We start from the raw sequence: 24,804 nt of genomic DNA, 5'->3' as shown, positions 1-24,804 counted from the left end.
CAGTCTAAAGGATCGTTTGGATGGTTGGTATGACCTTAAATGGGGTGTGGGGGAAAACCCATGCAAGAATTTTCCCCGATTCTATCAATAATCAGCAACACTGCAGCCCACCTGTAGCAATTATTGGCTATAAAAGTATTTTGAGGCAGGTGACACCAATTAGTAGCCATGGCTACTGATTTTAACCATCATTAAGAAACACGGGGCAGGTGTGGGGGTCACCCTGCTGGGTGTCTGTGCTGAGGGGTGGGATGGGTGCCCTTGGATAGGCGCTGGCTGTGTGGCTCTGATCCTGGGGGCAGGAGGGTGGGCTTGGAGCTGCCAGCTGGAATGAGCCTCCTGGTAGCCACCCTGGGCAGCAGCAGAAGCAAGGGCTGCGTGCTCAGTCAGGGGCTGGCAGCACCGGTGGGGTTTATCCGGGAGAAGGGGATCACATGCTCACCCAGCCAGGATTAGAGGTGGCCGCCGAGGCGCGGGGCCGTGCCCGGACAGCATGCTGGGCAACCTGCTGCAGAGCCCTGCTGGCCACCGCCACTCAGAGCCCATGGCCCCAGGCGGCAGGAGGTGGCTGCCACAGCCCTGAGGGCTCCCTGGGGACTGGTGGCCCCAGATGATGTCCTACCTCCAACCTCCTGGCCAGCACCTGGAGCGCTTCGATGGACTTTCACTCATCTACTGGTAGGTGGGACAGGAGGCTGCTGGGTAGGGGGATGTGGTGTGGGGACCCAGGAGCCCCTTGGATTTGGGAATGGGTGTCGGGGACAATGTGTTTGGTGATCCCACGGCTTTGTGTGGGGGTTAATTCGCTTCACTTCGGTGGCCCAGCACTGGAGGGATGGGGGTCCCGCAGCATCCCCTTGAGGGGGGGAGGGCAGAGGTGAGGCCAGGGTCATAGGTTAGGGTGGGTAGAGAAAGGGAATTTATTCTGCTTGCAGGAGGTGGAGAAAGCCTCCCCAGCCCCCACCCTGGGTGCTGTTGCTCCTGCTGCAGCCCCAGCACTGGGTTCTCCTTTCTGGATCGTGCCCTCCCCTTCCCCCCCTGTGCTGCCGCCGGGTGGGTGCAGACGGGGACCTTGCCTTGAGTGCAGGGCCGGGAGGGGACGGTGGGTGCTGGGTGGCTGCAGATGTCTATGTAGGGCAGAGCAAGCGGGTGGCAGTGCAGCCGGGGCCAGGGTTCAGAGCATGCAGCTTGAGCCGATTAACTGGGGGTCAGTGGGCCGGCCCCAGAGCCAGTGGGGGGTCCTGGGAGCCACCCTGAGGGTTAGCAGAGGTTTTCTTGGGCTGGCTGAGCCCGGGCATCTTCCTTGGGGACTGAGAGCCTGGGACACCCTGCAGCCACCGGGACCATGGCAGCTGCTGGAGCAGAAGCCATCTCCTGCTGAAGTAGGTCACTGGAGCAAGGGCTGGGGGGTGGCAGCCCCCTCGGGGGTGCTGGCAGGCTGGCAAGGGCAGCTTCCCAGGGTGACCGCTGCCTGCACCTTTGGGGTGCTCCCCTGATGTCTCCCTGCTGCTTTTTGGGCACAGAAAGGTGGGAAGGATGTAGGTACAGGGCAGGCTCAACCCTGTGGGGTGGGGTTTGGGGGGTGCTGCCAGGCTGGTGCCACCCATGGGTGCTGGTGTTATGGGGCCAGGGTGTGCACAGCAGGGCTGGGGAAGTCAAGATGGATGCACCCCCAGCATCCCAGGGGCCGCTGAGCCCCGTGGCCCTCCCCTGGCATGGCAAATACGCTCAAAACCGCATTTTCTACCCCAGAAATGTGCCGGGGTGTCAGGGGGTTGGGCTGGAACATCTTTCAGCTTTGCCTGGTGGGAGGTACGCGGTGAGGACGGGGAGAGCCCCAGTTCATAGGGCAGGGGGGGGGGTCCTGGGCTTCCCCAGGGGTTTGTCCCCTGCGTGCGGCAGTGGCCGCTGTGCCGGCAGCGCTGGGCGGGCGGCGAGCAGATGGTGGGGAGATAACACCTCCCATAAGCACGGCCTCGCTCCGCCGCTGATTAAAAGATTAATTTTAGAGTCTGAAAATAGGAATTTAATAAACAAACAGCAACAGCAGCCAGCCGGGATCTCGCCCGGCATCAGCGGGGTTTGGAGGGGGAGGAGGATTGATGGGGGTGCAGGGCAGAGCCTCTGCCAGCACCGGGTGGTGATGCTGGTGAAACCCCATGGGGCTCTCCGGAAGGGTTTTGCTCCTCTGCGGAGCAGCTGCTGGAGGCAGCTGTGTTCTTGCGATGGTGGATTTTGTGCAGGAGTTTTGCCGGACGCGGTGGCAATAAAACAGCGGCGAAGGGAGGGGGCAGGTCTGGTGGGTGGTGGCTGCACCACGCCGTGCACACCCCCAGCACCATCAGGGTGCACGACCGGCTCTGTGCAGCCCGAGCCTCCTTTACTGTTGTTTTTACTCCTGTGTTTGCGTGCCGGGGCCTGGGTTTGAGCTCTGCCTCATTCCCAGCTCGGTGGCACTTTCTGAAATCCTTCCCCCCAAATAACTTGTTTTTCCATCATTCTGTACCCAGCCATTTCCCTCCCCTCCTTTTTTTTCCCTATGGATTCCCTCTGGGAACTGCCTTCCACCCTTCTTGCATTTTTTCCCTATTTGGGGAATTGAATTGATTCACTGCTCCCCAGAGGACCTGACCCCAAGGACAGAGGAATGGCAGGGCAGGATCTGCAGCCCCCAGCAGCACCCATCCCCTGTTAATAAGTTTATAACAGTGCAATCCCCAGCCTGGGGGATTTAGACAGGCAGGTTCCTAATCCTGTTAACCCTTTGTGGAAGCTGATACCCAAACAGGGGCTGCAGCTCCTGTCCCCAGGTCCCCCACCTCATGGGAGGAGGGATGAAGGATGCCCCACGTGGGAGGTGCCAACTTGGTTCTGCTGGGGCAAAAATGAAAGGAGCTCACTGAAGCTTTTCCTCTCTGATTGTATTTAATTGTGTTAATATCCATCTCCAGTGGCTTTGTGGGAGGTTTGGGTTGGAGCACGTGTTGGGGGACACCAATCTGTGCTGGATATGGGGCTCTGCCATAAATCATTTTCCCAAACGCCTCTGGTAGACCAGGCATGACCTTGCTTCCACCTGAATGAGCTTCTCTTCCTAATTTGCCTTGGGGAGGTGGGGATGGGTGTGCAACCATGCAGGACGCGATGGGCAACAGTGGCTTCACCTGAACATCTGCTCTGGCCCCTTGGGATCCCCTTTGTTGCCCCAGAGGAAGGGGATTAAAGAGCACCACAGTGTTGGTGGGGTATGGAGACATCAATGTGTGACCAGTGCCACCCTGGTGGGTGCTGGAGCTGTTGGTCCCCAGGTGCCCCCCACAGCAGGACCTGCTGGGTTTTCCCACCAGCAATGATTCTGTTTGTTCCCTCTTCTGTTCAGACTTGTCTGTGAACATCTCCCTGATCTCATGAGCTCCTTTGAGGTGGCTCCAAGGGTAATATTTATGCAAACAAGGTGGGCTGGGCCTGTGGACAGCACATGCAGTTGCTCCAGAGCAGCTGCTTGATTTGGTTTGATTTATTATCGCCACTTTGGAGCTGATCCTGTCAGCAACACAATTGCATTTTCTGCTTTCTAATCAGATGGAAATGCTTCCTTAGTCTGGGCTAATTTTGCTTTGTCATGAAACAAATGTTGGGTGGGGATTAAGCCAAGGGCTTGATGCCACCTGGGTGGCCCTGGGACACAGGCAGGGACCATAATGCTGCACCCTCCAACCCCCCCCTCAGACCTTTTCTTGCTGCTTCCCAAAGCTGAAAGCCCCCCCTCACCTCTTCCCACCTCTAATTCCCAAACATGCAGCCCTGCTCTGCCCCTGTTCCTCTGCCAAGCTGTGCACAGAAGCTCCCTGCAGGCTTGGTGGCACTTCTGTCACCCACTCGTTCCCAGGCCTGGAATCCTTGTGCCATGGTTTTGCCAAGCTTAGGATCCTGACTGGAATTAGGATTTGGTCCTGGACTGGATGCTGTGGGAAAAGGAGAGGTCCCATTGTGGAGGGCAGAGGTTTGGAGCCAAGTTACCCAGAGAGGAGGAGCCAAACCTCAAAGGAGGCAGGAGAGAGTCCCAGGAAGACATGCAGAAGAGCTTTTTATCTACAGGCAGCCTAAAGGTGGCTTTCCCAGAAGGTCCTTTGACCAAAACATGGATAATACTGCAGCAGTGAGTTGGATCTCCTTGGGGTTTGCTGCTGGATTAACACAACTCTTCTGGGTTGTGTTACACCCCCACTGAAACTGCTCCTGGATGTCTGATCCCAATGGTGGTCCTGAAATGTCCTCCTTTGAAGTCCAGAGGTGTCCTGGGGTAAGGAGCTCTGGCACAGAGTTTTCTTCCTGGAAAAAGGGTTGTCAGGTGAAGTCCCCATCCCAGGAGGGGTTTCAAAGCTGTGGAGTTGTGGTGCTGAGGGCCATGGGTCAGTGGTGGCCTTGGCAGTGCTGGGTGAATGGTTGGACTGGATGATCTTCAAGGTCTTTTCCAACCAAAACAATTCTATGATTGGTTCCTGGATATTAGCCCCAATGTTGAGCCCGGAATAACTGAGGAGACCAAAGACTCAGCTGCTTTACTTGTGTGGCTTTAATGTGAGCAGGAGATGACCTTGCCTGAGCAGACAGGCTGCAAAGACCTCTTTGGCTGGGGGAGCAGCCATGGAACCCCATGCTTTCAGCTGAAAGTGTGTTTCACCAGAGCCAAGCCTGGAGCCATCTCTTCCCAGGTCATTTTGCATTTTCTGCTGAATGTTTCTCTGCCCCCATGTTGATGATGAGGTGCCAACATTGCCCACAACAGGAAACCCATGGGAGAGGGTAAGAAAGGCAAGGGCAGACCTGCAAGATGAGGAACAACAATTTTACCAGTTGGGTTTATTGCAGTCACCCCAGACACACACACTGTCACCATCCTCAAAGTTTGATGGTTTGGAGAAGGTGTGATGGGCTGGAGGAGCACAGCCAGCCCCACTAACAGCCCCCTTTGCCTCCTTACTCCTCAGCAGCTCCAGCAGGTGCTGTGCAGTGGGGATCAGCACTGTTGGAGCAGGCCCTGGTGTGTCATAGAATCATGGAATTGTCAGGGTTGGAAGGGAACTTGAGGATCAGCCAGGTCCAACCCCCTTAGATCAGGCTGCTCATAGCCCTCTCCAGCCTGGGCTTCAACACTGCCAGGGATGGGGCTCCACCACCTCCTTAGGCAACCTGGACCAGGGTCTCACCAACCTCAGCATAAAAAAAATTCCTAATTTCTAGGCTAAATCTAATTAATACTTTTTTTTTCCCAAGAAAAATCACATTCTACATAGAAGAAATAAAATCAGTTTCACAAATACTCCTTTTTCTAGCACTCAACTGAAAGGTGGCCATGCAGGTTCCTGCAATGCCCAGCCCTGCAATGTTAGTTTGGGCTTAATTCCTTCAGCTGTTTATTTAAAAACATCAAATCTCATTGGGGGTTCCTTGGGGTGACCAGCCTGGGGCTCCAGGTGAATTTCCTGAGCCCCTCAGTGAGATCCCAGCCTACTGAAGAGTCTGAGCATGTGGCCACCCCCTTTCCCAGTGGGATACATATAGAAATTCTTCCCAAACCTGAGACCAAGTTTTAAAACTCAAAAACTTCATCTAATTTGTTGAAACTTTCTCTTAAGAAGACAGGTTTTAAGTGGCAGGAGGAGCATCAGCATTGGATGCTTTTGCCAAGGCCAAGGATGGAGCTGAGGACCTGAGGGTTTGGAGATGTACTTGGAAACTGAGCCTTCTTTCCCTTTCCTAAGGGCTCTCTGGGTTGGTTTTAACTCCACCATCCCACAGACAAATGGGTGCTTTATTGTTTCATGGGTGAAACGCTACATCAGCACGTGGCAGCACTGCTTGGGTGATGCTGGCAGTAGTTGGTTGGTGGGTCCATGGCTGGGCTGCTGAAGGATTTGGGTTTGAAGGGTTTGGGGCACACAAGCTCCAAGCAAACACACATCTGCTTAATGCTGAGTGTGGAAATTGTGTCCCTTCATTTCTCACCAAGTGAAATGTCCACCAAGATCAGAGCCCTCCTCCTGCTGAGCCCTGAGGTGGCTCCTTCAAGCTCTGTCCCTGCTTTTTGGCCAAGCTTGGATAACCTCGTTTCATCCCCATGAAACTCTTTCCCTGTCTGGGTGAGACATGGGTGGAAGAAGCAAATCCATCTTTTGATCTCCCAGCTGAACTTGCTTTGCATCCAGAGGAAAAAAACGTGGGCTGGAAAAGATGCTAAAAGGGAAAAAAAAACCCCACCAACAACAAAATAATCAACCCCCAAATCTGACCCTTTGAGTGCTCCAAAGCTTTGCTACGGATTTGAAGCCTTCAGGGCTGGCAAGCAGCCACGTCCTGCACACAGCCAGCCCAGGAGAGGTTGTTCCCAGAGGCAGAGGGGGGGATGCAGGCAATTAGTGATGCCACTGTGGTCAGAAGGAGCGTGACAGCACCCCTGGGGGGTGGTGGGGGAGCTCCCTCCCACTCCCACGGGTGCTTGCGAGGGGCCGGGGAGGCTTTGGCTTGCGTAAGCTTTAATCTAAAGTTGGGGATGGTTTTTCAGCCGATCTGTGTTAATGTTGGGTGGAATTAACATGCATAGGAGGAGACCATGTGACCTCCTCCTCCGACCTCCCCCCCCCCCCCCCCCGTTGTTTTTTTTTTTCCTTTTTTTTCCTTTTTTTTTTCGTCATCATTTTAACATATTCCTGCCAAATCAGAGTGGCTGGCACCCGGCAGGGCTGGGCTGCTGCTGCCACCAAGATGCCCACCGTCTCTATCCTCTACAAGGGAGCCATAATCATCAGCAGGTAACCTCTCTGCATCCAGGGGAAGGGTACAGGGGGACTCCGAGGGGACACAGTGGCCACCTTGAGCCAAGGCTCATCTGCTGTGCAGGGCCAGGGTTGGGTGGCAGGGGTGGCTTGGGCAGAGCAGAAAAAGCTGAGGACTCCAGAATTTATGCCCTTGCTCTCCAGGGTTTTTTGCTCTCCAGGGTTAGCAAAGCTCCGCTATCTGCGCGTTGTGTAGGGGGTAAAAGGTGATTGTATCCAGCAGGCTTGAAGCTTTCCAAAATCTCCATCCTTATGTTGTGTTTCAGGCTGTTTTCAGCTATTTCTGCTTCCTAGCTGTGGAGTTTCTGCGGTGATTTACTCAAAATATTCTGAAAATCCTGGCTGGGAAATTGAACCGGTCTCAGCCCAGGGCTGCTCTGCCTTCCTGGGACATCTTCAAGCTCCATTTTCTGGCAGCCAGACACATCAGGTGTTTGCCCTGAATATGTGGAATATTGCAAGAATGTCAAGGGGCATTATTTTTAATGAGAAGAAAAAGCTTCCAGTTCAAATCTTAGACATGAGTGGTGCTGGCTTTGCAGATAGCTTGGTACTTGGAGAGAGAGATTGGATATCTGCAAAAAGAAGTCCGTGAGGTTTATTCCCCTCCTGTATCCCATTGGCCTCAGAGGAGCCAGTTGTGTAGTCCCTTCTTCAGTTGTGTCCAGGTTTGGGATCCAGTACTGATTTATAAACTGCTTTTCTCTTGGGACTTCAATCCTGGCAAGTGGAGTGTTCGGGGAGCCCCTGAGCCCTGTTGTCCCACCTGCTCCCACCTCTCTGGGTTTCTCAGATCAAGGTTTTCCCATCCTCATGCCCACCATGAGCCACCCAAAGAGGAGAAGCACCCAGTGGTCCCAGGTCTTAGGTGGCCAGGTAGTTTTGGTGTCATTTATTTAGGACATCCACCTTGGCAAAGGGTGTTCAGGGGGGAGACGTTGGGGTGGTTGGGTTGGGTTACTCGGGGTTGTTTGATGCTCTTCCAACACCTCTGGCTTGCAACATCCTTCAACCTGGCAAGCAGGGAGCTGAAGCAGTTCAGCAGCCCTTGCATCCCCCTTTTCCAGACCCCCTGGCAGAGGGATGGAGACTCTTTTCCTGCCTTCCAAACCCCAGGGAGAGGATGGTGCCTGGCTGCCTTCATGCCAGGCTGCCTGTGTTTGTGAAACGGGTTTATTCTCAGAACATTGGTCGGAGCTCTGATCTCATTTCCTGGGAGCTGGACAGCTGTCCAGCCCTGTTAATCTGGGGTAATGAAGCACAGACAGGTCCATCAGATTTGCTGGGTGGGGAGGATGATGTCCAGCCCTGCACATATTTTCTCATTTATCTGTATAAACTTCAAGGGGAGGGAGTGTGGGGGGGGTTGGAGCAGGGTGATTTTTGCCAGTGCTGTGTTCCTCACCCTCTGTGCCTGCATCCTTTGGTGGGTATCAGCCAGGGTGATGGGAAGGGTGTGCTTGTGGGCATGGTGGTTGGGCAGCTGCTTGTTTTAACCCCTGAAAGCCAGGTGTTTCTTTGCTCTCTTCCAGGACTCTCATGGGACCGTATGGGATGGACCGGACCGCGCATTGCTTTGACTTCTACAACTGTGCAAATGGGCTGGGTGAGTACTGAGCCTCTCTGAGGGACACTGAGGGGAGCTGGGGCAGCTCCAACATCCCCCTGCTCCCTGTGTTGTGATGGGTCTCCCCGTGTCATCATGGAATCCCAGACTGGTTTGGGTTGGAGGGAACTTAAAACCCATCTGGTGCCACCCCCCTGCCATGGGCAGGGACAATTCCCACCAGCCCAGGTTGCTCCAAGCACAGAAATAAGTAAATCTATGTCTGATATCTCACCCAAATGCTGTGAGCACCTGGTAACACCTTTTGCAGCTGAGAAGTCAAAATAAAATCCCAATTAATTCCCTGTGGATGGGGGAGCAGCTGCAATGCTGGGTGCTGCGCCTGGGGCCAGAGCCCCTCCTCTGAGCAGCACCAGGAAAAGGCTTTTCAAAATTGCCTGAATTAATTAATTTTTAATAAATAAATGATAAATAATATCCCGAGCACTTCCCAGTTGCCTGTCCCACTGCAGGCAGGGTGCCCCAGGAAGCCACCCCGACGGGTGACACAGGGTGACACAGGGCATTGCAGCTCTCCTGGGAACTGGGTTGCCTGAGTTGTTTTTGGAAAGTTTGGCCCAGGGGTAAGGATGTGAGCATGGGGCAAGTCAGACATCCTTTCATTGTGCTCTCAACATCAAAGCAGGGAAGAAAAGGGAAAAGAGATGCTCATCTCCATTGGAACATGAGAAATAGCCACAGGTTCGTGAAACTCAGCCCAAAAGGAACCAGCAGAGCATCTCAGCTGACCTCTGTGTATCCAGAGCATAAGTACTGGTGTTCTTTCATGGACTTTATTAAAAATTGCATTCTTGAATCAGGATTTCTCAGGGTCCACCAGACACCCTCCTCCATAAGCTGTAATTGCAGGTGCAGCCCACTGTAGTAATTTAGGTGGGAAAAGACCCATAAGAGCATCCAGCCCAACATTTAAACCATCCCCCAACACAGCTCTGGGGCCCTTAGGAAGGTCTCTGTGTGACCATTTTGGGACCACTGCTGAGAAGTCAAACTCAGCAGAGAACCAAGCCCAGGTCTCCAGAGGCCTGAGGTTAATTATAGATCCATCCTTGACTCTTTCCAGCCCATGGGAACTGGGGAGGAACAGCTTTGTTGCCTCTTCCTCTGCTCTTCTTTCTGTTCATGAGGTTCACGGGAGCTGAGGGAAATGTCTTTGCTGGGTGAATACAGTATTTTAATCTCCAGAGGTGGATTTGGTTGAGTTGATGGGATTTGAGCTGTTGGGTTAGATTAGCTCGTTAAAGGAGGAGACCCAGAAAAGCCTGGCTGGGCTCTCACTGACCTCTAGAAGAAGGGCACAGAGGTTGCAGCCCCACTGCAAGCCACAGGGCTGGGTCTCAGTTCTCCTCCTTTCCCCCAGTCTGTGGCTACAGCATCTTATGGATGCAGGAAGGTGTAATGATGTGGGGTTTCTAATGCAGCCATCAGCTTCCTTCATCCTTTTGTGAAGCTTGATGCCCCTTCTCTGGCAGTGTCTCAGGCCAGGATGGATGGAGCCTTCAGCAACCTGGGCTGGTGGGAGGTGTCCCTGCCCATGCAGGGGGCTGGAACTGGATGAGCTTTAAGGTCCCTTCCAACCCAAACCATTCCCTGGTTCTATGAAAAAGCCAAGACAAGGAATTCTCCTTCTCTGCTGAGGTCAGACCCTTGTGTAGTTGTAGCTGCCCAGAATTTGTGGGTTTTTTGGGGGGGAAAATGGTGCTTTGATGAGTTTTTTCTGTCCAGATGCAGGTGTAATCCCAGCAGAGTTTCTCTAGACCAGCATCAGCCCACTTGGTGCTGGTGTGGCAGGTCAGCGTTTGGCCCCAGGTCTGTTTCTCTGTGGCTTTAGTTGGAAAGCCACATGTGAACCTCAGCAGAAGTTCAAAGGGGTTACCTGGCGGCTCCTCAACCCTGAACTTTGAATTAAAGAAGAGCCATCAAAGAGAAGTGCTGATTAAGAAGCATTTCTCAAAAAAAAAAACAACCCCACACTGAGATCCCATTATCTTGACCTTCATCTTCTTTAGGATGGGGCAGCCAGCGATTCACCTCCAATCTGTCCCTTCCTCCAGAGAGAAAAAAAAAAGCTGGCCAGGGCCACAAGATCAACAGAAGGATTAAGGGAAATGTAATTGAACATTGGTAGCTTAGGCCCAGGGCTGGCAGTCCCTCTCCAGACTGCTGGGAGCAGGGCAGGGCAGCCCCGGGGGTCAGGATGCAGAGGAGATGATTGGAGTTGGGCTCAACAACCAGATTAGCCAGGACACCCCTTGACCCGTGGGAGAGGGAGCAGGGAGTGAGTGAGATTAGAGGCTGAGAAGTTGAGAACTGCGCCACTGGCATTAAGAGGAGAGGGATTAGAGGCACCCGGGGAAGCTCAAAGAGGTCTTGAGGAAATTTGGGGGGTGGTGAAGGACTGGAAGAAAAGGCCATTTCGGGCAGTCTGAATGTGTGCCTGGAAATTTTTCCATAAATGTGTCTTCTGTGCCAAGGGAAATACCAAGGACACAGGCATCAGCTCCAACTTTTGCCAGAAAGGAAAGATTAAATAGAGGGATCCAAAATAGGCTAGATTATCCAGCCCTAAGTATGACTTAATAAGCATTATACCAGGACTTTGATGCTGTGATAATTAAAGAGCCGTTATTTACCTACCCTTGGGTCCCAAATAGAACTTTGATTGAAGTAAGTGTTTATAAAATAGAAAGCCTCCCAGAGATGCTGCCACCAGGAGCTTTGATGATTTGGGTTTGGTACCAGCATCCCTCCTCCTCCTTCTCCTCCCCAGCCCACAGGAGCCCCTCCTGGTGCCTCTCTGGGGCGAGGCAATGGGTGGGAGGGCAGAGCCAGGCAGCACCCCCCTGCTTTGCCAACAAGGGAGTCAAAAGTCCAGGGGTTTTTTGGTTTTTTTTTTCCCTCTCATCAAAGTTGGAGTGTCTGGGAGCAATACTGTGAGTAATCACCTATTTTAATAACAAGATCGGATTTTCTACTGACATGGTGGGGGATAAAGGAGGATTTGGAGATGCTTCGTCTATATTAAGCCATTATTACAACTGGTTTGCAGACACAAAAGGGAAATGAGTCATTATTGGTTTGATACCTCTGCAGAGGAGCTGGTGGCAAGCAGGGCCTGTTGGGCTGCTGGGGGATGCTAGAGCTGAGCCTCTGCTCAGCTGGAGATTTTTGCATGGTTTGGCTGATGGGTTTTATCATTTCTGATTACTTCCCATTCTGGGGTGAAGAAAGATGGAGGATGAGTTCTTGAGCCATCACCTTGGTTTAAGCCATACTTACAGTGTCCTCCCCCTCCAGGGGAACTGACTTCCTTCTGTGGGACCCCCATAGAATCAGAGACTTGGTTGGGTTGGAAGGGGCTTTAGAGCTTATCCAGTGCTCCCACCAGCCCAGGTTGCTCCAAGCCCCATCCAACCTGGGATTCAACACTGCCAGGGATGGGGCAGCCACAGCTTCTCTGGGCAACCTGGGCCAGGGGCTCAGCATCCTCACACCAAAGAATTCCTATCTAAGATCTCATCTCAATCTCCTCTCTTTCAGTTTGAAACCCTTCCCCCTCATCCCATCCCTCCAGACCCTTGTCCAAAGTCCCCTCCAGCTTTCCTGTAGGTCCCATTCAAGTCCACCCCATTTCCTCCTGCTCGTTTCAGAAAGGGCTCTTGTTTTTTGGGGCAGAGCTGTGCTCAGCTCCCCTGGAGGAGATCTCTTGGTGCTACCCAGCTCCTTCCAGGAGCAGCTGATGGCCCAGGGATGCAGCTGGATCCCTGCTGGCCGTGCCCCTCTCTGCCCTGTCTCCTGTCCTCACCGTGCCCTCCTCTCCAGAGCAGCAAAATGCCTGACCGGTGGCTCTGGGGAGAGATTTGTTAATTAAAGTCAGGCTTTTTAATCCTTCTGTCCACAGTCTGGATCTTCGAAGCAGGATTTAATGAGTCCTGGACAAATAAGTCTCTGGGGCCTTTTCCTGCCAGCCAGCTTACACTCCAAGCTGTCCTCGTGCAGCATCAGAGCCCTTTGCCAAGGTGCTGCTGGGGAGGGGTTTGAAGCCCCACTCAAGGTCATCTCCTGCTGCCAGGCTGCTCCATCAGGTCCCAAACCACTGATAATGAGCTCCTGACATGCAGCTCTGGCCTTGCTGGCAGCTTCAAAGGCTGTGGTGGAGGTGGTGCTGGAGCTTGGCAGGCAAGCAAGATGCTCTCACTGTTTTATTGAACCTGGTGCTGGACAGATGCTGGGCAGATGCTTGTCCTGGAGCTTCTCCTGTCTTGAAGTCTCCTGGAACTTGTAATGGTTCCTAGGAGAAGTCTCACCAGAGACAGGAGCACAGGCTGAGGCATCCACAGCACTCAGGTCCTTCTCCATCAGTGATGAACTCAGGGGGAAGGTGGTTACTCACTGCCTGTGGCTTTCTGAGCTTTTCTGAGATGCCATCAGATGCCTTCAGACTTTAGGTTGCATCAGTGGCTGCATCCTGTTGCCTCTTGCTGCTTGTGCAGACCAGGAGACCACAGCATCCCAGACTGGTTTGGGTTGGAAGGGACCTTAAAGATCAACCCCCTGCCATGGGCAGGGGCACCTCCCACTAGATCAGGTTGCTCCAAGCCCCATCCAACCTGGCCTGAGACACTGCCAGGGATGGGGAAAGAGGTGTTTCCAGAAATGGCTTTGAACAGGGGTGCCAGGTGGGGCTGGGAGCTGCAGCCCCCTAAAGCAGCCTGTGGAAACTGCCTTTTTCTGCCTTTGTGTGATGGGTGCCTTCTTTCTCCCAGGTATCAAGGTCATTGGTGGCATCAAGGAACTCACTGGGGAAGAATATGGAGTTTATGTCAAGAGGATCCTTCCAGGGGGTGTTGCTTATGCGGATGGTGAGTTAAATGGGGTGAGAAAAGTCAAACCCCAGTGTATTTATTTTATATATTACTGCAGAAGCCATTTCAGGTGCTTATTCCAGAATTTCCAGCAGTGTGGGGGGCATCTTTTTAACTGTGGCAATCACTGTAATACCCAACAGCAACCTTGCATAAATACAAGTGTTTTGTGTCTTTAAAACAAGATCCATCTCTGCCACACCAAGAACTTTGCTTTGCTGCCTGTCCTTTCCAGTGCCTGCCTGTATCTCCACAAAGACAGGAGATGCCTTTGCAAACTTAGCCCTGCTGTAGGCCTCTGATTTCATTCTGAACATCTTCAAACAAGGAGGAATTAGGCAGGGCTCCCCAAAGTTCACTTTTCAGAAACAAAGCCAGAAATTTATATATATGTTTGGGCTTTTTTAATATGTTACATCATTATTTTTTCCAGCTAATTCAGAAAAATAAATCCCAATCAGGTGGAGGTTCTACTCATGGTTTTCTACCTGCCCTCAAACTGAATTAAGTAAAAGCTTTATTGCCTGTTTTTTGGGTTTTTTTTACTTTCTTAACTTCCTACAGCAGAGGAAGTCCTGTGACATTGGCATAGGTTGTTTGGAGAGGTTGCAGAAACTTCATCTGTGGACAAAAACCTTGAAAAACAGGTTGGATGAGCATCTTGGAATGGCCTATGCATATTTCATCCTGTCTCTGGGCAAAGGAAGGAACTGCCCAACCTCTCCCAGTCCCTTCAAGCTGCATTTTCTGCAATTTCTATCCATTACTTTTCTCTTCTAGGGCGCCTGCAGCCAGGAGACCAGATCCTGGAGGTCAATGGAGATTCCCTAATTGGGATTACAAGCGAGAGGTACCATATCCAAATGGAAATTCTGCATTCTTGTTGGTTTTGGATAATTCTGTGAAGTGGTTTTGGCTGCAGGTAGCACGGAGGGGATGCTGAGACATTGCTTCACCTGCATTCTGGCATTTCCATGCTGCTCCTGAAAGCCAGCTTGGGTAGCATCAATCTAGAAGTTCCTCTAGAAAACCAAACCTGGGTTTGATGCAGGAGATCCCCAAGGACATCTCTGCCAGCACCTTGCCCTGAATCCTATGGGGACATGGATACGTGGGACCAGAAATTGGTCCTTCCTGCAACAGAACCTTCCCAAGGGAGGTGATGGGCTGGGAGGTGTTTTCTCATCACCATGGGCATCTTCTGGGGCAGCTTTGCAGCTGGGGACTTCTAATTTATTGCACAAGGAGGATAATCAGGCTGCAAGTTGTCTGCCACCCCCTCAATCCTGCTTCCAAGGCAGGCAATGGGGCTGTTTCCCAGGCATCTGCCCCAAGAAAAGGTCCTGTTGGCTGCTGATGCTGCTTGACCAAACCATGGGGTCTCTGCCCAGTTTGCTGTGAGCTTGGGGTGGAGGTGGCCTTGATGCGTTGTGGTCCTTGTCTTGCAGGGCTGTGGACATCCTGAGAACAGCATCAGCCACCAGCCACATGCGCCTTCTGATAGCCCGGGATGATGATGCCAGGTGAGGGCTGGCACCCTGCCCTGGATGGTGCTGGCACCCATGGGCACTGCACCTGGGGCTGCCTTTGGGCTCACCAGGCCGGTGGGGAAGGTGGCAAAGGGTCTTTGATAAGCTGATCACTGGTGGGAAGGTGTTGGAGCTGTAATGGGGAAGGAAGCCAAGATGCTGTGAGCAGATTTCTGCAGGAATCTCCCCACTGAGGACCAAGGCAGCTCCCCAGGGGCCCCCTGAGCCCTGCTGGGTGGTGTGAGCTGCCTGATGGCTTATCATATTCTGCACAGAGCTTGGGATGGCTCTAGGGTCAGTAGGATCTTCTCTTTCCAGTTAAGACCCTTTGAGTTAAGGTCTTCCTTCCTTGGGTGATTCATCTTTCTCAGGGAGCACGAGCAGCTTCTCCCTGGAACCTCTCCCATTGCCATCATTTGAAAACCTTAACCTCTGGAGGCTTGGAGAATCTAAAAGGAGAAGAAAATAGTTCAGTTTTGTTTGAGCTGGATTTCAGCTGTGTGGGACAATGAAGTGCTGCCCTTTGCTTGCACCCCCTTGGAGATGTGGGGCAATGTGCACAGGGTGCTGGCGCATCCTCTCCCCCTTGGACAAAACCAAAGCTGGAAACGTGTGGTGCCCCAGGACCCATCTCTGTGAGCTGGTGGCACCCAAGCTTTGCACAACCTGTGGGTGGCTGAACATCCCAGGGTTGTTTGCTCAATGCACCCTCATCCCCTTAATATCAGAGGTGATGGTTTCAATTCTTTCTCCATCAGCAGCTGTGGCCTCAGCAGAACAGAGCAAGTGTTGTAATGACAGGGATGAACCTCTTTGGGGAAGGGTTATGTTCTGGCAGAAGAATTATTTGCTGGTAATGACACACTGCTTTTCCCTGCCTCTGTTCTGCTCTTCCAGTGGAAATAGCTTATTATATATGCTCAAATAATTATAGCAACTCCCAGAGGAGATGATGGAGATGATGGGAGGGCTGGAGCAGCTCTGCCATGGAACCAGGCTGAGAGAGTTGGGGGTGTTCAGCCTGGAGAAGAGAAGGCTACAATGGGGAGACCTTAGAGCACCTTCCAGTGCCTGAAGGAGCTCCAGGAAAGCTGGGGAGGGACTTGGGACAAGAGCCTGGAGGGATGGGATGAGGGGGGAAGAGTTTCCAGCTAAAAAGGGGAGATTGAGATGAGATCTGAGGGAGAAATTGTTTGGTGTGAGGGTGCTGAGCCCCTGTCCCAGGTTTCCCAGAGAAGCTGTGGCTGCCCCATCCCTGGCAGTGTCTCAGCCCAGGTTGGATGGGGCTTGGAGCAACCTGGGCTGGTGGGAGGTGTCCCTGGGCATGGCAGGAGGGTTGGAATTAAATGGTCTTTAAGGTCCCTTCCAACCCAAACCAGTCTGGGGCTAAAGAACTGCAAGTCTTTGAGCAGCTGCTGAGGAAGCAGTGAGTGAAGTGAGGAGTTCAGCAGAGCTTTCCTCAGGTGTTTGACTCTGGTTTGGTCCCAGCTCTGTGCTGGGGGGGTGGAAGTGGCACTGTGGCTCCTGCTGTCCCCTCTCCTAGTGGCAGTGTCCAGGGATGGGCTGGGTCCCTGCAGCCATCTGAGCCCCCAGAGCAAAGTTTCTGCCTCCACCCACACTGATCTGTCCCAAGCTGTTCAGGCACTTGATGTGCCTCCTAATATCTTAAATTGCAGCAGATGTTTCCTCAAATATCCCAATATCTCCCCCTCTGGCTTTGTCAGCAGCTCCAGCTCCTCCGTGCAGCTGCCCCTCAACCCACCCAGGGGGACAAGGCCAGGAAACTCAGAGCAATTTATTTGGCCTCTGTTTGCTGTTGGTTATCTGGTTTCAATCAGTGCAAGGTTAGCTGGCAGGAGAGTTGGGAAGTAATCAGTTTATTTTGTTGGGTTTTTTATTATTTTTATTTTTATTAAAGATTTGCAGAGATTTCACTTACGTAATCATCTCCCAAACTGTTTAATACACCAATACGTATCTCCAGGATTAAGGACTGTGGCAGAAGGATTTTTCTGCTCTCTCATTTGTTTTTTTTTGGTTTAGTTTGTTTTTTCTTTCCTTAGTTTTGTTTTTTTTTTTTTTTTTTTTTATACTGATGCCTTACTATATTTTCAGTCTTGAGCATGGGGGAAGCAGGCAGCCAAACTTTCTGTCTGGCTTACAATGGGCTCTGGGACCTCCCTGGGACTGGCAGCTCTGGAGGTGACAGCCAGGGTGCTGCTGCTGCCCTGGGAACTGCCAGGAGCTGAGGACATCCTCATGCTGCCCAACAATAGGGACAGGGAAAGAGAAAGAGGAGAGGAGGGAAGGGAAAACTTTAGAGCATCTTCCAGTGCCTGAAGGGGCTCCAGGAAAGCTGGGGAGGGACTTTAGACAAGGATCTGGAGGGATGGGATGAGGGGGAAGGGTTTAAAGCTGGAAGAGAGGAGATTTGTGTTGGACAATAAGAAGGAATTCTTTGGTGTGAGGGTGCTGAGCCCCTGGCCCTGGTTTCCCAGAGAAGCTGTGGCTGCCCCATCCCTGGAAACATTCCAGGTCAGGTTGGATGGGGCTTGGAGCAACCTGGGCTGGTGGGAGGAGTCCCTGCCCATGCAGGGGGTGGCACTGGATGAGCTTTAAGGTCCCTTCCAGCTCAAACCAGTCTCACATTCTGTGATTCATCAGCCCTGAGTGCTGGAGGAGGAAACGTCCTGGCTCTGAGTCTGGGCTACAATTCAGCCTGCCTGCCAATTTTCCCAATGACTCAGCTGAGTAGCATTTTGTTGTGGTTGCCCTGGGGCAAATTTGACTCATAAACGCTATTATTTGTCCCTGGAGTTAATTATAGGCCCAAATTACCTGTGCTCTCAGTGCAGCTCAGTCCTGGCGTGTATCAGCTGCATGTTTTCAGCCTGTCCCATCAGCCATGCTGCAGAGAGCAGCACTAATGCCAGGGCTGAAAGCAAAAAAAATTCAGATTTCGAGCTGGACACGCTGGGTTTGGGTGACTGTTGGAGCTGATTTTCATCCCTGCTCACCTTTAGCTAATGCATTTCATTTTATTGCACACACATAACTATTGTTTATCCCTTTTTCCACCTGGAAGTTGCAATAGTTCCTTGTTTCTCTGCTTGGGTACAGATAGCAGCCTGGTCTTTCAGGTTTCTTGATGGTGAGAAAGCCTGTTCCTGCTCTCCCTCCTCGGCCTCCTGTGATAAAATGCAAAATGCATTGCACCTCCACAGCCAGCCGGGGGATTGCAGCATCCCCACGTTGCACAAGAAGCCATCAGGAAAGCTGTCTGCTTTTCTGCAAATCCCTGCTTGATGTAATTCGATAGCCCAGGAGGAGCAGAGAGGCTGCAGGTAGAGTTCATGCCCAGCCTGGCTGGGAGGGCAAAATAATCCCTATTTTCCTGCCAGCCCTGCAGGTGCCAGCAGCAGCTCAGCCCACGGAGTGGTTTGAGCTCTTGGTGTTAAACTGGAAGTCAACTGGGGTTGATTCTTGCAAGCCCCGGGTATCCCAGGGTCATTGGGACACCTTTTCACAGAGTCATCTGTGAAATCTCCAGTGGGGATGACATCTGGGCATGTCACTGCTCCCAGGCATTCAGCAAAAAGCAAAGCTCAGCAGGGGCACCATGTGCTGGAAATGCTGCAGCTTCTCCCAGCTGGACACCAGAAAATAAGGCTTTTGGGGGTGCTTTTGGCTCAGGGTTCCCACTGACCTGCAGGCTTTTTTGTGAGATGATAATAATCTCTTTGGTGTTCCCAGACCCCTTCTTCCTCCCCAGCTGTGGTGCAGAGCAGAGGTTTTGCCCATAACCTTTGATTCAGCTTTTTGTTCTCCTGAGAACAAAAGGGCAGGGAAAAAAAGGTATTATGAGATAAACCAACAATATTCTGCAGGAAGATTGACCCCCTCCTGCTTAATCTGTAGCAAAGTCAGCCCACAGCTGGTTGCTGCTGGCAAAACCCTTATCCCACCCCACACAATGGGCTGCTGAAGGTCTCAGCTCTATTACGGGGATCCTCCAGACCTCAAACATCTGTAACTTAATAAAAAAGAGCTGGAGAAGGGATTGCTAAGGTGAACTTTCCACCTCATACAAAGCAGTGATTTTATTTCTGTTAATAAAGCTGGGCATTTCAGTCCTGCCCGCACCTGCCTGCTTGAAATGTTTTAGTAAGGGTCAAATTTTAAATATTAAAGACATCTTCTGAAGGCTCTTGGTGTCTGAAAGCGCAAAGCAAGACCTGCTGACATTCCTGCAGCATCAAATAATCAGCAATGTTTGGGCATCATCTGCTTGCTTGCAAATTCCTTCAAATCTGGCACCGAGCACAAAATTAACTCTGCCACCTGAAAGTGTGTTTCTTGCTGCTGGGATAAGAGAGTGCTTCAGGTTAGTCATGTGTTTATGTTCTTGGTGGAACCAGGGCTTGCAGGGTTGCCCAATAAAGCGGGGAGTGGGACAGTCACCCATGACATGGCTTTGAGTCACCTCATCCCTGCAGCACACGGCTGGGCTGGACCCAGCCTTGCGAGGCAGCCCTGGGCTCTGAGCTGGTTGCTCAGGCTCCTAACCAAATAATGATAAATAGTCTTTTTGTAGATGGAATAAACAACAACAAAGCATGCTCAAGTCACACATGCCCCTGCTTAGAACAGAGGTTGACAGCAGGGATGGGGGTGATGGGCGTGAGGTTGCTCAGCGGGGTTTGGAGAGCCTCAGAGCTGCCCAACTGGTTGCATTTGCCTTGGCTAAGAGTTTTTTAGCCATTGTTTCAAGGTCATAACCTGTTCTGTGCTCTGATGGATTATTATTATCTGAGGAAAATGGAACAATAGTGCCCACAGAAACACCTGGACCAGAAGAAGAATCCAACTGCTGATGGTTTGATAACCACTGGGTCCCCTCCAGCAGGTTAGAGCTGTGTTGCAAGAGGCCGTGGGGGGATGAGGCCACCAGTGCATCAGTTACCAGTGAAATGGAAGGGAATCACTTCTAGAAATCATTGAATCCTAGGAAGTTAGGGCTTGGAAGGGACCTCGAGAGATCATCCAGTCCAACCAGCCCTGCCAAAGCAGGGTCACCTACAGCAGGTCACAGAGGAACACATCCAGGTGGGCTTGGAATGTCTCCAGAAAAGGAGACTCCACAACCTGGAGTCCTCCCCAACCTCATACAAAAGCTTTACTGGAAAGTGGGCAAAAATCCTCCCTAGGTCAGCTCTAGCCAAGATCCCAGCACAGAACAGCAAAGAGTTGTCCTGCTGCTGGAGTTGTTTTTCTGCTTTCTCAGTTCTTTTCCATCAATTTCAGTGTCTAACACTATGAAACTCCTTGTTGGAGCAGTTTTGGGGAAGGCTTCTGAACGCAGTTGGGTTTGTTAAGGTTGTGGGTTGAGTTGATTAAGAAAAGTGTGGAAACAAAATACTGGGATTCACCAAAGAACTCCCCTAAGTATTGTGTGACACTTGGATTTCAAATCACCATTAAATGGATTGGAGCAGGCATATATTTGATAGCAATAAGAGATAAGGCAGGCCCTGGGTTTTTTTTAAGCTTGTTAACGAGCTGTTTTTTAATGGGAAGATGTAAATTACTGAGAGCAATTCCAGCAGGGACCTAAGGTGCTGATGATTAATTCATCATTTAATATTGTTGCTCTAATCTAGCCAATAATGTATAATATCTGTGCTGGTAAAATACCCAGATGACACAACGTCTGCTCGGGCAGAAGAGGAGTCTCCCCACTGAGGAAACTTCTCTGTGGCTGGTTTCCTACAGGTTTATGTCTTGTCCTTGTCTGACTGTCAGGTGTCAGAGCTACTCACTCATAACCAGGTTTGTCCTGTGGCTGTAGCGTCAGGCAGGCTCCTTCCCATGGGGATCCCTTCAAAGCCAGCACCCAACCTGGCTATTGTGGCCACAGAGATGACACAGGGTCTCTCCCCATGGCCTGCCTGCTTATTTAATAACACCTGGGAGAAATTAGACATCCCTGAGGCCTTTTTCTCTCTCCAAAGGTCGGATTGATCCGGAAGAGTTGGGTTATGACAGGAGGAGGGTGCAGAGGGACAGCACAGTCCTGGGAACCACGTTGCACAGTGGGCCAGGACATGTGGGCATGGGATGCTGGTGCTTGGCAGCCCCAGAAGGATGGGAGAGGCTCCCAGGAGCTCAAATAAGGGTTACAGAAATTATGCAGGAGCTGGTAAACACGGTTAATGGTGGTTCTTAGTGGAGATTAGAAATTCCATGTGATTGAGCTGGGAAAAGGAAGGTCATGAAGCAATTCACCTGTTGTGTACAGGTAGTTACAGCTCATCTAGGACTCCACACACTGGGGTAGTTGTATGGTGGTCAGGCTCAACCTGGAAGCAAAACATTAATGAAGGGGCTTGGGCAGCACGGGAGCTTCCCAGGGGGTGTTGTGGATGAGATTGCATTGCAAAGAGGTGATGTGGGAAGCAGAAGGGTTACCTCAGGAGAGAGAGAGAGGGATCCTGCTCAATGTTTGCATGCTGCCTTTCCTCCCCCTCCTTGAATTCACTGCCAAACCCTTCTGATTTTCACCCTTAAATCTCTCACAAGGGGGATTTCACAAGTGAAATCTCTCACGGAAGTGACCGTACCCTCTGTCTGCTCCCCATCAGCCCTATAAATGTGGTTGTAAGCCACCAGAGCACCTCTTGTCTTATAGCCATGTCTTATAGCTCTGTGCCACAGCTGACCATGCCTTGTTTTACTTTCCAGGAGAGAGTTTGCTGAGCTACTGGAGAAGTTTGGCTCCCAGAGCAACACAGGCTCAGCACGGAGCTCCCCAGTCCTGCACAGCAGCAGTGAGTAGCTCAGCATAGTTTCTGGGTGAAACCAAGGGCCCTTCTCTCTGCCCAGGGAGTTTTCTTCATTCTGATGTTATTAGGAAGGAGTTTTGTTTTGTGTAGGTGTCTGGGGGGAGGTTTGATGGATGAGAAGCTCAGCTTGGGCATAGAGCAAGGATGAAGCAAGAACTGAGTTGGGGTCCTCACCACTTCTCAGCCCCCCAGACTCTGCTTGACCAACATGCTGGGTGGGTAATCCCAGCACAAACCAGGAATGTTTAGTGAGACACAACGAGGTTAACCTAAACCAGGGGCTGGTTGCTCAGATCCCCTGGGCATGGAGAAAGAAAGTGTCCCTCTGGCTTGGCAGAGGGCTGCCAACCATTTCCCCATGACAGAGGTACCTTGGGGTGACAGCCCCCCATTGGAATGGTGCTGAGAAGGCTGAAGGTTTCCTCTCCAGGAGCAATACATTCATGGCTTTAGCTACCACACTGGGTTTTCTTCTCAAAAATCTTGGCAAATGGTGCCAGCTCTGGTGGCAGAGCAGGGGAGGAGGGTGACACTTGGAGGGTTTGTGTTCCCTGGACTGACTGTGACTTTGCCATGCAGGTCGATACCTGGAAAGCACATCCTCTGGCTCCTCTTCACGCTCCCAGAGCCCCCTCCTGCTGAGCCCTGCCACCTCCCACGTCCCCTGCCTTGGGAACCCACAGCACCCCCCTCATGCACAGTACGTATGGGTCACACTGGGTGGCCCCCAAAAGCCTGTCCCCTCCTCAGTCATGAAGATGCCACCAAAGATCTAATGCTGTCCTAGGGGCTGATCCAGGGAATGTTTGCAGTGCCTGTGTTTGTGCCAGTGCCTCCCTGTGTCTCCTATCTCACTCTGTGCCTAGGAGACCACAGCATCTTCTGGAAGTCCTCGTGGTGGTGGCATCTTGGCGGCTCGTCATGGTGCTATAAAGGTCATTGCTATAAAGGTGTTTAAGGGCTCGTTTCTTGGGGTATCTCACAAGGTTTTGGGTCCAGACCTTGGTTAGGACATGGTTGTGTATCCTGAGCTTCACTTTGATGTTTGCTTCATAGCTGACCAATCTCTATAAACTGCTGCCTGGTGATTTAAGTGGATTTGAACAACCAAATCAGCCTGTGCACAAGAGCTGACAATCTGAAGCACTCTGCAATGTGACTGCTCCTCATCCCTTGTCCCACTCAGTGTCCCCCCCCCACCCTGAGGACCAGGGGAAGCTGAGGGAACCTTGCACATCCACCTCTACAAACCATGCCACAAGTGGAGTGTTTCCATGAGCCCAGTGGTGCTTGCAGGAGGTGTTTCAGGAGCATGTTTTCTACTGCCCTGCTTCTGGTCTGCTGACATCATGCAGCTGCCCTCTTGGTGCAAACACTCCTGGCACCCTTTGATTTGGTGACAGCAGTGGTTGCCTGCAGACACCACATCCTTTTGTCTCCAGAGCATCTCCTGGAGCATCTGTTTTCATGTGGTCATCTTGTCCCTTTCATATTTCACAGGATCAGAGGTTGAGACAGGCAGAGCTTGTTTTTCTGTAGTCTCATCTCCAGGGTGCTGGGGGTTGCCCTTCTCAAGAGGGACAACTTGAAGGGTGTTCCACAGCCATGGAATTGGGACTTTTCCTCCCCAGGGCTTGCAGCTTCCCTTTCTTTGCCAGTGTAAACAAGCCAAGTCACTGGTAAGGAGAATCAGACCTCACTGCAGAACCAGTAAATCCTCTTGCTAAATACCAGCTCTTTATTAGGGATTTGCAGAGGACAAATATTTGGCACCAGAGGTTTAAGCTGCTTGCGTGGAGTGAGAAACCCTTAGAGAGGAGAAGCCAGCTCATCTCCTTGGCAGCTGGAGTGGGCAAGCTCAACACCCTGGCTCTGCTGTTAACCCACTCCAGGCTGCCATGGAACCTGCCTTGGTGGCCTCCCCACTCAGTGCTGCCACACTGTGCCACGTTTTTCTGGTTTCCGTGCCAGTCCCAGGTCCCTTCAGGGGTCTTGTCCTGGGAGGAGCAGGAACTGTTTGAAATCAGGGACTGTTGGCTGCAGCTGAGTGTTGGTGCTCAGCTCCAGAGGTGTCATTTGGGCCACGGGTCTTTTCAGACATGTGGCTGCTGTGGCCTCTCACTGTGGTGTCACCTGAGGTTCTGCTACTCCACTGAGCAACAGGACTAAGATAGGATCCAGTCTGGCCACAGATTGTGTCTGATGTTTTGATTTGAACAGAGATGTTTAATGCTACATTTCATAGAGCCCCAGGCTGGTTTGGGCTGGAAAGGAGCTTAAAGATCATCAAGATCCAACACCCCACCACGGGCAGGGACACCTCCCACCAGCCCAGGTTGCTCCAAGCCCCATCCAACCTGGGCTGAGACACTGCCAGGGATGGGGCAGCCACAGCTTCTCTGGGAAACCTGGGCCAGGGGCTCAGCACCCTCACACCAAAGAATTTCTTCCTAAGATCTTCTCTTCCAGTTGGAAGCCTTTCCCCCTTGTCCCATCCCTCCAGGTCCTTATCCAAAGTCCCTCCCCAGCTTTCCTGGAGCCCCTTCAGGCACTGGAAGGTGCTCTAAGGTCTCCCCATTGCAGCCTCCTCTTCTCCAGGCTGAACACCCCAAACTCTCTCAGCCTGGTTCCAGAGCAGGGCCCAATCTTGTCACTGCTCCATCTGTGGCATGTCCTTGACTGGACGAGTCCTCACTGCCACAGAAGTAAACAACAAGGTAGTGGGGATTGCTATAAAAGTGCTTGAGGGCTCATTTCTTGGGGTATCTCACAAGGTTTTGAGTCCAGACCTTGGTTAGGACATGGTTGTGTATCCTGAGCTTCACTTTGGTGTTTGCTTCATAGTTGACCAATCTCTACAAACAGCTGCCTGGTGATTTAAGTGGATTTGAACAACCATATCAATCACTGGAATGTTTTAGCCTATAAAAACCAAGAGTCCCAAATATATTCTGGTGAAACATTTAGTTCCTTCCCTCTTTATTTTCTAAATGCAAATGAGTATTCCCCAGGGTTTTGGGATTCTGGGAACCTTCATAATACTGAGCAATGTCTGTTAAGAAACAGGAGTCCTCACCTCTTCATCCCAAGGTTGGGTGAAAGAAA

General features: G+C 51.7%; 1 protein-coding gene across 1 annotated transcript in view; it reads left to right on the top strand.

Moving 5' to 3' along the window:
* The first annotated feature begins 6,578 nt into the window (after window positions 1–6,578).
* Window positions 6,579–24,804, top strand: part of LOC103536849 (syntaxin-binding protein 4) — a 34,168-nt gene continuing 15,942 nt past the window's right edge. The window contains 8 exon segments of the mRNA XM_030459971.1: window positions 6,579–6,665; window positions 6,667–6,812; window positions 8,369–8,442; window positions 13,230–13,325; window positions 14,109–14,178; window positions 14,777–14,851; window positions 21,599–21,684; window positions 22,279–22,399. Of these exon segments, the coding sequence (XP_030315831.1) occupies window positions 6,579–6,665; window positions 6,667–6,812; window positions 8,369–8,442; window positions 13,230–13,325; window positions 14,109–14,178; window positions 14,777–14,851; window positions 21,599–21,684; window positions 22,279–22,399 (755 nt within the window).

The sequence above is a fragment of the Calypte anna genome, chromosome 14 (genome assembly GCF_003957555.1).
Source record: "Calypte anna isolate BGI_N300 chromosome 14, bCalAnn1_v1.p, whole genome shotgun sequence".
Classification (NCBI taxonomy): domain Eukaryota; kingdom Metazoa; phylum Chordata; class Aves; order Apodiformes; family Trochilidae; genus Calypte; species Calypte anna.
Note: the sequence above shows the minus strand (reverse complement) of the source record. Positions and strands in the feature narration are given on the sequence as shown.